This window comes from Hoplias malabaricus, chromosome 18, assembly GCF_029633855.1.
Source record: "Hoplias malabaricus isolate fHopMal1 chromosome 18, fHopMal1.hap1, whole genome shotgun sequence".
In the NCBI taxonomy this organism is placed as follows: Eukaryota; Metazoa; Chordata; class Actinopteri; order Characiformes; family Erythrinidae; genus Hoplias; species Hoplias malabaricus.
Genome location: NC_089817.1, coordinates 34,289,591 through 34,302,591, shown reverse-complemented (window position 1 = coordinate 34,302,591; position 13,001 = coordinate 34,289,591). Strand labels below are relative to the sequence as shown.

The window sequence follows — 13,001 nt, the reverse complement described above, 5'->3', positions numbered from 1 at the left end:
GGCGTCATCCACACACGGTTATACTCGCGGTAAAAGAAATATTAGTTGAAATAAATGAAGGATTGCAGCCTGTTCCCGGGAGAAAGACAGAAAGAGACGCAGATTCCTCCTCCACATTAAAGCCCTCAGTGTGAGGCAGGAGGAGGAGGGACTGTGGAGGGTTTCCACTGCTGTCTCACTAATGTGGTCCAATAGCGGCCCTTAGTGTACGGACACTGGAAATGCACCGTCACTAAAGACATCTGCGTCTCAGGAAAGGAACACCACGAGGATATAAACCATGGTCCTCAGTGTCCAAGTCTCTACAATTTACTACTGAAGGAAAGTGAAACAGCGAAGTTACAGTAAAAACACGTGATTCATTCTGAAACACAGCTAATAAAGTTATGAAATGCCACCTACAGCACTGTTACTGCACTCCCTTCAAAAGTCCAGACAAAATTAGTGAAGACCATGAAATGAGCTGGACCTGCTGAGACTGGGAGATATTCAGTGTTTCAGCACTGAGGAGGTGAACAGCGCCAGACAGAGGAAAGCAGTGAGAACGGTTCTGATCAAGGGGTCGCTCCAAGTGGTCTGTAAATTCAATCCGGTGTGTCGCCAAGAACCAAGCAGCACACACCTTTGTCGTCAACTTCACAGAGTGTGTGTGTCACGAGTCGTTAGATTAGTGATAAATTCTTAAAGAACAGTCCTCACCTCGGTACCAGGCTGTGTACGACAGCGCAGAAATGACTACTCCATTCAGTCATAAAAATAAAGACCATGGTGTAGCTATTGTCTCTTACACTTAATACTTTGTGTGACCCTCCTTCTGTTCCTGGTTCAGTGACATCACTGCGCTGACAGCATCACACACCAATGTAGAACTACTCAGATTTGTTCGACACCGAGCAGTTAAACCACTTAAAAAGGTCCATCAAAGACATGATAGATTTGTTTAAACGTGAATTCACCAGTGTTTCGTTCACTGTGATTTCTTCAGTTGAATGGACCCAGTTCACATGTAAGCTGCACCATAAAAAACTGCTGTGAGTTCATTACTCTGCAGTTTGTAGAAAGAAAACTATTCCAGTTTTAACAACAAATGTGGTAATGAACTAGTGACAGCTCTGTGCTGAACTGGTTTGTATTTAGGAGGTCAGTGTGAGCTACAAATGAAACAATAAGCTACTAGACTGAGTTCAGCAACACTCTAAAAAGTCAAAATGTAAACATATGCACTGCTTTAAGATAAAAGATGTAATTGAATGATGTTTGGTAGAGGTTTAATTTTCATGTGGTGTTTTATTGAGTTGGGAACATAAATAATATAAGTGTTGTTTCAACACAGTTTCCTGACTCACCCCGACTCAGCACATTCCATTAAACACTAAAAGCTAAAAATCATTTTCTGGAAACTCAGTTATTTGTGTTGGACGCCATTTTCTCATTCATTAGCTTTCTCCCGCCCACTCGGACGAGATGGATTTTACCGGAGAAGGCTGCTTCAGTTTGCTCCACACACACTTTACTGTGGATAAGGCACCAAAAAGTGACCAGGGGGAGGGTTATAGCCATTTTCATGACCCAAATAGGTGGTTTATTTTATTGGTGTGTTTAGTTTTGCCTGTTTTTCTGTTGTGTTGATGGTCTGTGTTTGGTGGATACAGGGCAGAATTAGCCGGCTAGCTTTCCTTAACTCTGTAAAAGAGTGTTACAACCACTAAGAACACTTTTATGACCCTCAGGTGATTGTGTAATTTAATTATTTACTCGCTTTCAGATGTAAGGCACAAGTTAAACAGAGGGAGAGAGAAACAGAGGAGAGAGGAGTTAAGTTTCTATCACTGTTTTTATGAATGTTCTCATGTTCCATCATTGTTTAAATTGTCTCACACTCAGTTCACTGAAATGGAGCGTTATAACTGTGACATTTATACAGTGAACATACGTATTTATTACTGTGTGAAGTGTGTGAAAGATGTGAGATGTGATCACAGTACGGAATAAAAGTAATCACACTGTTGAAGATCTGTTGATGGTGACATTTATTAAGTTCATGTTTTATATAAAAGTGCTTTTTACTATGTCTCAAAAGTAACTCACTGAACTCAAAACACTTTGTTGGATCACTGTAATTTTACGAGAAGTTGACACAACTCAAAAAGACTGTCGCAAAACATTGCGTAGATTTTTCACGTTGACCCAATGTTTTTATTTTTTAGACCTAGGCTGTATCATGTAGATTTTAATTTGATGTGTCACTGAAAACTGCAATGGTAAATGTGAAGACTTAGAAGAATGTATATTCTCATCATTTGGACAAGTGCCACAGCTGCTGATTTTCCATATCTCCACAGTCTAGGAACAAACTCTATCCTCAAAGATGACAACGTTCACCCCCACAGAGCAGTGTTTATCAGAGACTACCTCCAGAGTTTGGGAATGGAGAGGAAGGAATGGCCTGCCAGCTCTTGACCTCAACCCCACTGAACAGTTGTGGGATCAGCTTGGGTGTACTGTTTGTGCCACAGTGACCAACACAACCACGTGTGTGACCAGCAGTGTGTGATCAGCAGTGTGTGTGATCAGCAGTGTGTAACCAGCAGTGTGTGACCAGCAGTGTGTGACCAGCAGTGTGTGATCAGCAGTGTGTGATCAGCAGTGTGTGACCAGCAGTGTGTGATCAGCAGTGTGTGATCAGCAGTGTGTAACCAGCAGTGTGTGACCATCAGTGTGTGTAACCAGCAGTGTGTGATCAGCAGTGTGTGATCAGCAGTGTGTAACCAGCAGTGTGTGATCAGCAGTGTGTGTGATCAGCAGTGTGTAAGCAGCAGTGTGTGATCAGCAGTGTGTGATCAGCAGTATGTGATCAGCAGTATGTGATCAGCAGTGTGTGACCAGCAGTGTGTGACCAGCAGTGTGTGATCAGCAGTGTGTGGCCATCAGTGTGTGTAACCAGCAGTGTGTGATCAGCAGTGTGTGATCAGCAGTGTGTAACCAGCAGTGTGTGATCAGCAGTGTGTGTGACCAGCAGTGTGTGATCAGCAGTGTGTGATCAGGCTGGTAAGCAGCATGAGGAGGAGGTGGAGGCTGTTGTGGCTGTGTATTGTTCTTCAACACGCTACTGAGGCTCCTGTTTGTTAAAAGAATAAATTGTTAAATTGCCAATACGTCTTGTCTCTTCAATCTTCAATCAGCCAATCACAACCCACCAAACGAGTCAATGGCAGAATAAGATGTTTGGCATCGGCAGAGAGGATGGGGCTAATGTTTCATTGGCACAACCCACATACTCATCTCTACTGCTCCTCCCACAAATACACCAAATGTAGCACCATTTAAAAGGGAAATAAACAGGCTTCCAATGGTGTAAGATTTATTGCTGAGAAGCATTTGTTACAACAAAGAAATGATCTACCAAGCAAAAATTTCCTTGCTTTTTGTGCTATGTTTAGTTTTAAAAATTGTCCAGCACTTGATGCCATCTGATCTTCCCCTGACTGTATCTTCTAAGCTTTGTGTACACGATTTTATTTTTATTGCAACTATTTGTTCCCTTATTCCCACATGCTATGTTAATAATTATGGATTTGTTTATAGATGCCTCATTGGTACAAATCCCAGGGGTGGTCAACGTCAAGAGCAAGAACTCCTGAACCATGCATCCGTGTGTACGCTCACTTTTAAAGAAACCTGATGGACTTCGAATATAACTTTATTTAAAGGTTCATGTTCAAGACTAAACGGACTCGGTGGGTCTCGGCTGATCAGTAAATATCAATGATGATATTTGATATACGAGGTTTTAGTAATCCAGGTTTTTATTAAAATGTTCATGATGTATTACAGTCACTATTTGTGTGATCTGATGAGATCAAAAGTCATGTGATATAACAATGCTTTACTATAAAGATTTGCGCTCTTTCCTTGTGATCCATCAAGGGCAATAATGTAATTGATACTGTGAAGTATTTTAAATATAAAAAATAAAAGCTACTCAAATATCATAAGAGGCAAAAATATAAAGTTGAAGTAAAAATGTAAATGATTTGAACATGTGCCTGAAATTTGTCCACATTCTGCATATATTTGGTTTGAATAAAGTGCATTAATGATTTTAATTCTAAATTTAGATTTGGACTTCTTTTGTGTGGTAATGGTTATAGTATGTTTACAGTATTCACGCTTGGCAGTAGTTTTTCTTAATAGTAACACTATAATCTTATTACAAAAATATTACATGCTGGTATTGTTCAGTATAAATAAAGAATTAAATGTAATTTAGGTACTGTTTCTAATTACAGTGTTCATCTGTAAAAAGTACTGTTTCTGGAAAAAGGCAGTAAAAGGCCTGGCAAATCTGCTGAAAGGACATACTGTACATTTAAATATTTACAGTAAAACAATGTATTGTGCAATTGCAGTAGTATTCTGTAAAGTTGAAATACAATAGTGTTACTGTAAAAATACAGTAAATGGCTGGGAACTCTGCTGCCAGTATTTTACTGTGAAATAAAAAATAATTTACAGTGTAGGTAAGACTTGGGTTTGATTGCTCCTGGGGCTCCCTCTAGTGTAATTGATATTTACTTCACTGTACTGGAATCAGTGGGGAGAGGATGATTCCTACCCTACACCAAAAGATACATAGTGCAGTTTCTGCAGTGCTGAGCCCAGAGTGGCAACGACAAAGGCACTGTTCTCACTTTCACAGGACAGTGGATAATCACCATGATTTTGAAGCTGTAATTTTAAAGTAAAAATATAACGCAGCGTTCCTTTAATGACAAAATCAACCAGTGTCCTACCGTTTCCGGAGACTCTGCACTGTCCAGGAAGTCCTTGTCCTTCAGGGCGCGCTGCAGAGTCTCTGAAAAGCCCTGGTCCACCACTAAAACACTCTGTCCACCAAGTGTAGAATATTTACAGTCACTCTTCCTCGAGCTGGTGCTCATACACACGTCATAGTTATACATGTGCGGCAGAGTGGCGCTCACTCCTGTGTCCGCGTACCCGGGGGGATAGTAGGGAATCACCGGGAGACTGGACTGATAGAGAACACGAGACTGTCTCCATCTGTAGATCTTCACTGAGACGATGACCACTACAGTTGTGATGAAGAGGAAGGACACCGCGGCCAGCGCTAAAACTAAATAAAAGCTCAGCTTCTCGTTGTATTCTCTGCCCTGCGGAAAGTCCGTCAGCTCGGACAGCACCTCGGGGAAACTGTCCGCTACGGCCACGTTGATGCTGACCACGGCTGAGCGAGAGGGCTGACCGTTATCCTCCACAACAACAGTGAGCTTCTGTTTCACGGTGTCTTTATCGGTGACCTGCCGCACGGTCCGGATCTCTCCGTTCTGTGGGCCCACTTCAAACAGTGCCCTGTCCGTGGCCTTCTGGAGTTTGTAGGAGAGCCAGGCGTTCTGCCCAGAGTCCACATCCACGGCCACCACTTTAGTCACCAGATAGCCCACATCTGCTGAGCGAGGCACCATCTCAGCCACCACGGAGCCGCCGCTCTGCACCGGGTACAGCACCTGAGGGGCGTTGTCGTTCTGGTCCTGGACGCTGACGGTCACCAGAACCTCGGAACTTAACGGAGGGGACCCGCCGTCTCGCGCGGTCACGTTAAAGCTCAGACTCTTCATCTGCTCGTAATCGAACGACCTCACGGCGTGAACGACCCCGCTGTCTGAGTTAATGGATATCAGAGAGCTCACCGGGCTCCCCATGACGTCACTCTCCTCCAGGAAGTAGGACAGCCGCGCGTTCGGGCCCCAGTCTGCGTCGCGCGCTCTGACGGTCAGCACCGACACCCCCGGGGGATTGTTCTCAGGGACGAAGGCGGTGTAGTGAGCGGAGTGGAAGACGGGGGCGTTGTCGTTCACATCGGAGACCCTCACCGTCAGGGTCTTATTGCTGTGGAGAGCAGGGCTTCCTTGATCCCGCACCGAAATGGTGACGTTATACTCAGCGACGTGTTCCCGGTCGAGGACTTCGTCGGTGACTAAAGCGTAGTAATCAGTCAGAGACGACTCCATTTTAAACGGAGTGTCCTCATTGATTTTACACTGCACCGCTCCGTTCTGAGCGGAGTCTGCGTCCTCTACGTTCACAACAGCTACGGTGGTCCCCACTGGAGCATTCTCAGCGATGGTGTTAGAGAAGGACATCAGCTGGATGGTGGGGGCGTTATCGTTCACGTCGACCACGTCTATGACCACTTTACACGTGTCCGCGAGACCCCCTTTGTCTATTGCCTTGATGTGTAACTGATACCTGTTTTCTGTTTCATAATCTAACTTCTCTAATGTTGTAATTTCTCCAGTCTCTGGATTTATTTGAAACAGATTCCTGGCGTTTTCACTCGCCTGAGCAAAGGAATATGACACTAGTCCATTAACCCCTTCATCAGCGTCAGCAGCGCTCACTGTAGTTAAGACTGAACCCACTGGAGAATCCTCCCTCACCTCCGCTTTATAAACAGACTGTTTACACACTGGAGTGTTATCATTAACATCTAAAACTGAAATATGGATCTGAACAGTGCTGGACTTTTTAGGAGATCCTCCGTCATATGCAGTCAGCACTAATTTCAGCTCCTCGCGCTCCTCTCGGTCCAGCTCGCGCTGCAAAACCATTTCTACGTATTTACTTCCGTCTCCCTGATTATTAACCTCCAGTTTAAAATGATCAGTGGGACTCAGAGCATAGCTTTGAATTCCGTTTAAACCAACGTCCAAATCCACGGCGCTGTCCAAAGTAAAGCGAGTGTTTGAGACGGTATTCTCGCTAATCTCTAAATGAACGGTACCTTTGGGGAATTTTGGAGCGTTATCATTGATGTCCAGGACCTCGACCGTGATGCGATGGAGCTGGATGGGGTTCTCAATGATGAGATCAAAGCTGAAGCTGCAGGGCGTTGTTTGCTTACAGAGCTCCTCTCGGTCTATCCTCTCCTTCACGACCAGAGCGCCTTTGTCTCTGCTCAGTTCCACATACTGCCGACCGCCCTTTGTCACAACTCGAGCTTTCCCTGAAAGCAGTCTACTGATCTCGAGCCCCAAATCCTTGGCGATGTTTCCTACAAAGGAGCCCTCGGGCATCTCCTCCGGGATCGAGTACCGCGCTTGACCCGACACCGCGTCCGTCCCGTAAACACAGAGGAGAAAGAGCACGGTCTGCCATTTTAACTGCGCTGTCCGTCTCCGACGATGCTGAGAAACCACACACGAGCGGAAATAATCCACACGCGGAGCCATGGCGTCATCCACACACGGTTATACTCGCGGTAAAAGAAATATTAGTTGAAATAAATGAAGGATTGTAGATGCAGCCTGTTCCCGGGAGAAAGACAGAAAGAGACGCAGATTCCTCCTCCACATTAAAGCCCTCAGTGTGAGGCAGGAGGAGGAGGGACTGTGGAGGGTTTCCACTGCTGTCTCACTAATGTGGTCCAATAGCGGCCCTTAGTGTACGGACACTGGAAATGCACCGTCACTAAAGGCGTGAGCTCCTTATAAAAGAAACACCAGGAATCAGATGGGGGTCTTCAGTGTTAAAGAGTCTACTCTATATTGTATCAGCGCAGTGGAGTGGAAAATAGAAAGAGCCGTTACAAGCACCACGTTTAATTTATTTTTAAACACGTCTAAATACGTTCTAAAATCTGAGTGACATCAGTTCTACTGCAGTGGTCAAAAGTAGTGAAGACCACCCAGTAGTTCTCCATCACTAGAACAAGTGCAGATGAGCTGGAGCAGTGGAGACTGGGAGCTCCTCAGTGTTTCAGCACTAAAGAGATGAACAGCGCCAGACAGAGGAAAGCAGAGAGGAACGTCTCTGAATGGGGACCGCTCCTGGCTGTGTTTTGATAAAAAACGTGTAACACACGTATCCAACTTGGACCAACTGTCAGTGTCACGTGCCGTTCATTCTCTGAGAATAACTTCTACCACGTCACAAAACTGTTTTTGGCGCCAAAAAGTGTTCTCCACGCAGTCCTCAAAATACAATCCGTGATAAAGTGTAGTTTTCTTTAATGAATCTGTTTTATTCCCAGTGCCTGCTTTATTTAACCAATTTATTCACATTGTTTTTTTTATTCTAGACACGAAAATATCCCAGCTTTAATAGGACATAAACAGTTCTGGTCATGTGACAGTTTACTCTAAACATGTGACACTGCACTTTGCCAGAAATGCACTGATATATTTTACAGTAACATTTTTAGAGCTACACAAATACAAACATTTTTATGGTCACTGTTGTGACTGAAGTGAATACACACAGTTCAAATATGTGTTTACTTTATAACGTACACTGTAAACCCGAACAGTACTACTAACTTATAAAACGTAACAGTATAACAATCAAAACCTGTTATTAACCAGCATTAAAGTTTTGCGTTATCTCAATCCATCATTTTCTTTTATTTAGACCTGAGTATATAATTATGAGTAAACCGGGCCACATACATTATAATTTATGAGTATAAGGAGATACGCCGCGTCTGACGTCATCAACGTGCCTTGCATCCCTTTTTTACCTGTTCAAGACGGTCAACACTGTCAAGATGGCTGCTTGTTAGCGGGAGATTTCAACGGAAGATTTTTTTAGCAAAACAGGAATGTAGTTGTTATACAAAACTTGCGTGGGCACAATTTGTTCCATAATTGTGAGGGGAAAAAAAGTGTTGGGGTATTTTTATTTAAACTTCGATTTGTGTATAAATATCTGACCGTAGCTTGGAAAAAGTCAGGTTATTCATATAAATATAAATCCCATTTGTCAACAAAAAATGATTTTGGATTTATTTTTCCTCGCGAAGTGTTGTGCTTCTGTCTCGAGTAGGTATTTTGGTATTGTAAATAAAAAGGGTTTAAAAAACCGTTAACCGTTATCTGTTGGCAGTCACGGTAACTTAAGTGCAGGGCTGATACATTTAGCGGGCTAAGGCTTGAGGGTACAAGTTTATACTTATTATTATACTAATTTATACAAGTATAACATTTATAACTTAATTAATAATATAAGAGCATGTCTGAATATCAGGTCGAGTATTGCTTCTCGTTTGTTTGGTAAATCTGCGGAGGTATAATCAGCTCTTTGCGATTTATTTCCCCCCCAAAAGTGGATAATTTTAACATCGTTTTGAAGAACAAGTTAATTGCTCAGAACTGCTAATACTGTCCTTGTTTGTGCATTTTAGCTAACGGTTTGAGCAGTGTTGTTCTTGTTTTGTTTTACCTTAATATTTTTTGTTCAGGTTTTTATAGCACTGTGGCACTAGAGAAAGCGCTGCTGAATAAACGCATTACAGCGTGTTGGAATTGGTTTGAATGGTTAAGGTTTGTATTAAAGCAGAACAGCATCAAATATTTTGTTTGTTGTTAATTGGATTTTTTGGGAATTATTTATTGTTGGAATTTTTTTTTGTATTTTGTACTTTTCAGTCCTTTAATTCACTGAAAGCTCATGATCCACGGTCTCATAACGATGTGCGCAGATTGGAGAGAGAAGTAGAACACGCATATTATTCACGCCACATGTGTAACTTTAAGCAGCCCTTTTCTGAAGCAACACTGTTTGAGAAGTCATTTACGAAAACATGAGATGGTAGCGTGCCCATTCAAGGATTGTAATTACCGTAAAAATGTGTACTCATCATTTAATGCACACAAAAATACGAATGGAGTCACAGGTGTTACTGTGTCTGTCCTCTTCCCTTCCGCAAAAATTTGTTATAAAATCCAACCCAAATTCATTCTACCAACACAGTGTAGCACACAGGAACCATAACTGTAGCGAACGTATACCTTGTCATTTAGCAAGCAAGATGTTTGAAACAGTTATTCTCTAACATGTGGTTGTGTGTTTGCAGATCTTTGCAGAGTTCCACCGTATTACAAATCTGAACTTGCGCAACCAGTTCTACACAGAGCTTGACTGATTTATATCACGATTGATCTCCTTCTGCAGACAGGCAAGAGAGCAGTGGTGCTTCGGGAGATCTTCAGAACTTATGATCTCCAAGTGTGTTTAAGATTAACTTTGCCATCAGCACAATATTCATGAAGTTTTATGCAGATGTTTCAGTTGCAGCACAAAGTCTAATGGTTCAGTAAAAACAGACTAAATCTAAGAATAGTGCAGATGTAAGTTAAGGTTAATATTAGTTGATGCAACAGATTCACACGTACTATGTCTGGGCTGTGCACTTAAACATCTCCACTATAAATATCTAATTTGCTTATGTTATCATCTGTACCATCACTACACAGAGCTGTCTAAATATAGCTATCACTTATTATTGCATTATTTAATTTCTTTTCAGTGTAAGTAGGAATCATATGAAACACAAGATTATTTTAACACAAACGTATCACAGATGTTAATTGAAAGTTCATTCCAGAATCATTTATGGCAAGGCCTAGCCTCGTTGGCACTTCTTAAATGTAAAAATAAAGTCGTCTTAAAAATGTGTACAGTTAAAATAAGAAATGAATGTATTAGAACTGGGTGCTGGGGAACCACAATGATTCCAAATCACAATGTAGGGAGTTCTTGTTGTTGTTTGATATAAATTGTATTATGGTAGAACTAATATGTGCTTAACCTTTGTTTTTGATTTCTCAATCAAGGAAGAAAATGATGTCAGTGTAAGACGGACTATGGCCCTTCATGCACTTCCAGTCTACCTGCGTGAGGATGACTCGGGGTTCTTCAAGACCTACAATGTAAGCAGTGCAATATGTAAATATCTGTTAATACAACATATATATAACACTCAGTTGTGTCACGCAACTGTAATAGACTAATTGGAATAGACATTTCCAAGTCTTATACTGGTAAAATGCCTTATGTACAGAGTGATTGGCCCTGTTTACACTTTGTTACACACCATGGTTTACATGTGGGTCAGTCATGCCTTGCCAAGGTGTCCAGTTGATCAGTTGTCTTTAGATTTCTTAAATGCCTTTGTCAGTTGAACTGCCACACAGTTATGTTTGTCTCTGTTAACAGACAAGCGTCAGATTTGTTTGTGCTAAAGCTATAAAAATGACTAAAAAACTAACTCTCAACATGCATATTTCCAAGTGAGTGATGCATCAAAGCTGGCAAAATAAATGCAACCCTATACAAGTGTGAATGGAGCGATGAATGAACCGTAGAGTTTTTGGCTTGTAACCTTCCTTCTGCAACACTTGTCATAATTGTGGTGTTTGTATTTTGCAGCAGAAAGAGGAGCCAGATATCACTGACATTCCTGCTGCTCTCCTCATGGCTGGTGCAGACCACTTTAGCTCCAAGAGTCATATTGTTTCTCAATTCTAGTCATAAAACTGATGTTACTGAATGTGGAAAAAGAAAAAAAATTATGTTGAACGATACATTGGACGCGTGGAAGAAACAAGTTCAATAAACTTTCAATTTTCATATTTTACCACAACATTTAGACGTTGGAAACACCAGCCAATCACTGAGAGTGTTCAGAACATCCCTTGAGTGAGCTGGGTAAAGCAGAGAGAGGCTAAGGCTGAGGGCATGTTTCTGTTGTGAAAACACCACTTTAAAGTTGTGTGTTGATTGAAGGGGAGTGAGTTTATTATGATTCCTGACTGATGTGTTTAAAGTGCTTTTAGCTGATCTCCATAGCAACGTGTTGCTTTGTTCAGCCATGTGTGACAATGTACAAGGATACTGATATATATTTATAAAAGACAACTGACTGCATGTAAGTTAGAGGGAGTTGATCAGTCAGTGAACATTGTGTGGGTCAGTGTTTACGCTGAAGAAAAGAAAACCTCCAATTGAATTTATCCAAAACTGAACTACTGGTCCTCCCAGCCAAGCAAGCTATTCTCCACAACATCAGCATCAAGCTAGAGTCCTTATCAGTGGCTCCCACCAAGGTTGTAAGAAACCTGTGGTGTCATGGTTGATGACCAGCTGACCTTCGCAGATCACGTTACCACTGTAGCTCCATCGTGCCGCTTCTCCCTATTCAACATCAGGAAGATTAGGCCATACCTAACTCAACATGCAACACAGCTCCTTGTTCAGACGTTAGTAATCTCAGTCTTCCGGCCTGTGCTGTGAGACCGCTACAGATGATCCAGAATGCTGCAGCACGCCTGGTCTTCAACCAGCCTAAAAGAGCACATGTCACACCCCTATTAGTTGAGCTGCATTGGCTACCCTTAGCTGCTCGCATCAAATTTAAATCACTAATGATGGCCTTCAGAGTATTCACTGGTTCTGCTCCCATCTTCCTCAACAGACTCTTAAAACCATACGCTAGCGCCCGCCCTCTCCGTTCCTCAAAGGAGCGCCAACTAACACTAACACGGCCAACCCCCTGTACAGGTCAGTCGAGGCTATTCTCATCTCTGGTACCACGCTGGTGGAACAAGCTTCCAAGCACCATCAGAGCAACAGGAACCCTCTCCGCATTCAAGAAATCCTTGAAAACCCAGCTCTTCTGAGAGTATCTCTTGCACTGAATGTCTTTCTTCAATGCACTTATTACTTCCTGCATATTGCACTCAATGTAAGGTATTTTGTATAAATTGTGCTGTAGTTCGAATGTTAGATCCTCTTTTGTAAGTCACTTTGGATAAAAGCGTCTGCCAAATGCATAAATGTAAATGTAAAACACTTTGAATATGTTAATGTTGTCAAAAAGTTGCCAAAAATGTCATCATGAGAATGAGTACGTCACTGAAAATATACCTCAGTGTATATACTGTGTGATTTCAGGCAGTCATTTGACAAATAAAGTATATAAATTGAAAGTGACTGAGATATCTTCAGTGTGTAAAGAAAAACGGGATCACGGACGATCAATAATATTTGTCTACCCCGCATTCTGCTTGAAGTATCTCCCGCCTTGATATGAACCCATCAGCGGATCAGCACCTAGAACTGTCCTTCACTGAAGATTATCAGCTGTTTAAAACTGAGCAGATGAACCAATGTTTCACAGAGTAAAGAGATGTAAAGTGGTGATC

The 13,001-nt window shown here is 42.1% G+C and overlaps 1 protein-coding gene across 1 annotated transcript; it reads right to left on the bottom strand.

Moving 5' to 3' along the window:
* Window positions 1-4,569: 4,569 nt before the first annotated feature.
* LOC136675092 (protocadherin beta-16-like) lies at window positions 4,570-7,491 on the bottom strand. Its single transcript, XM_066651504.1, has one exon. It carries the CDS (start codon window positions 7,248-7,250, stop codon window positions 4,737-4,739), a length of 2,514 nt encoding a protein of 837 aa, XP_066507601.1. The 5' UTR covers window positions 7,251-7,491; the 3' UTR covers window positions 4,570-4,736.
* Window positions 7,492-13,001: the final 5,510 nt, after the last annotated feature.

Coding starts and splice junctions, on each gene's coding strand:
- LOC136675092 (XM_066651504.1), bottom strand. CDS start 7,250: ATGGCTCCGCGTGTGGATTATTTCCGCTCGTGTGTGGTTTCTCAGCAT.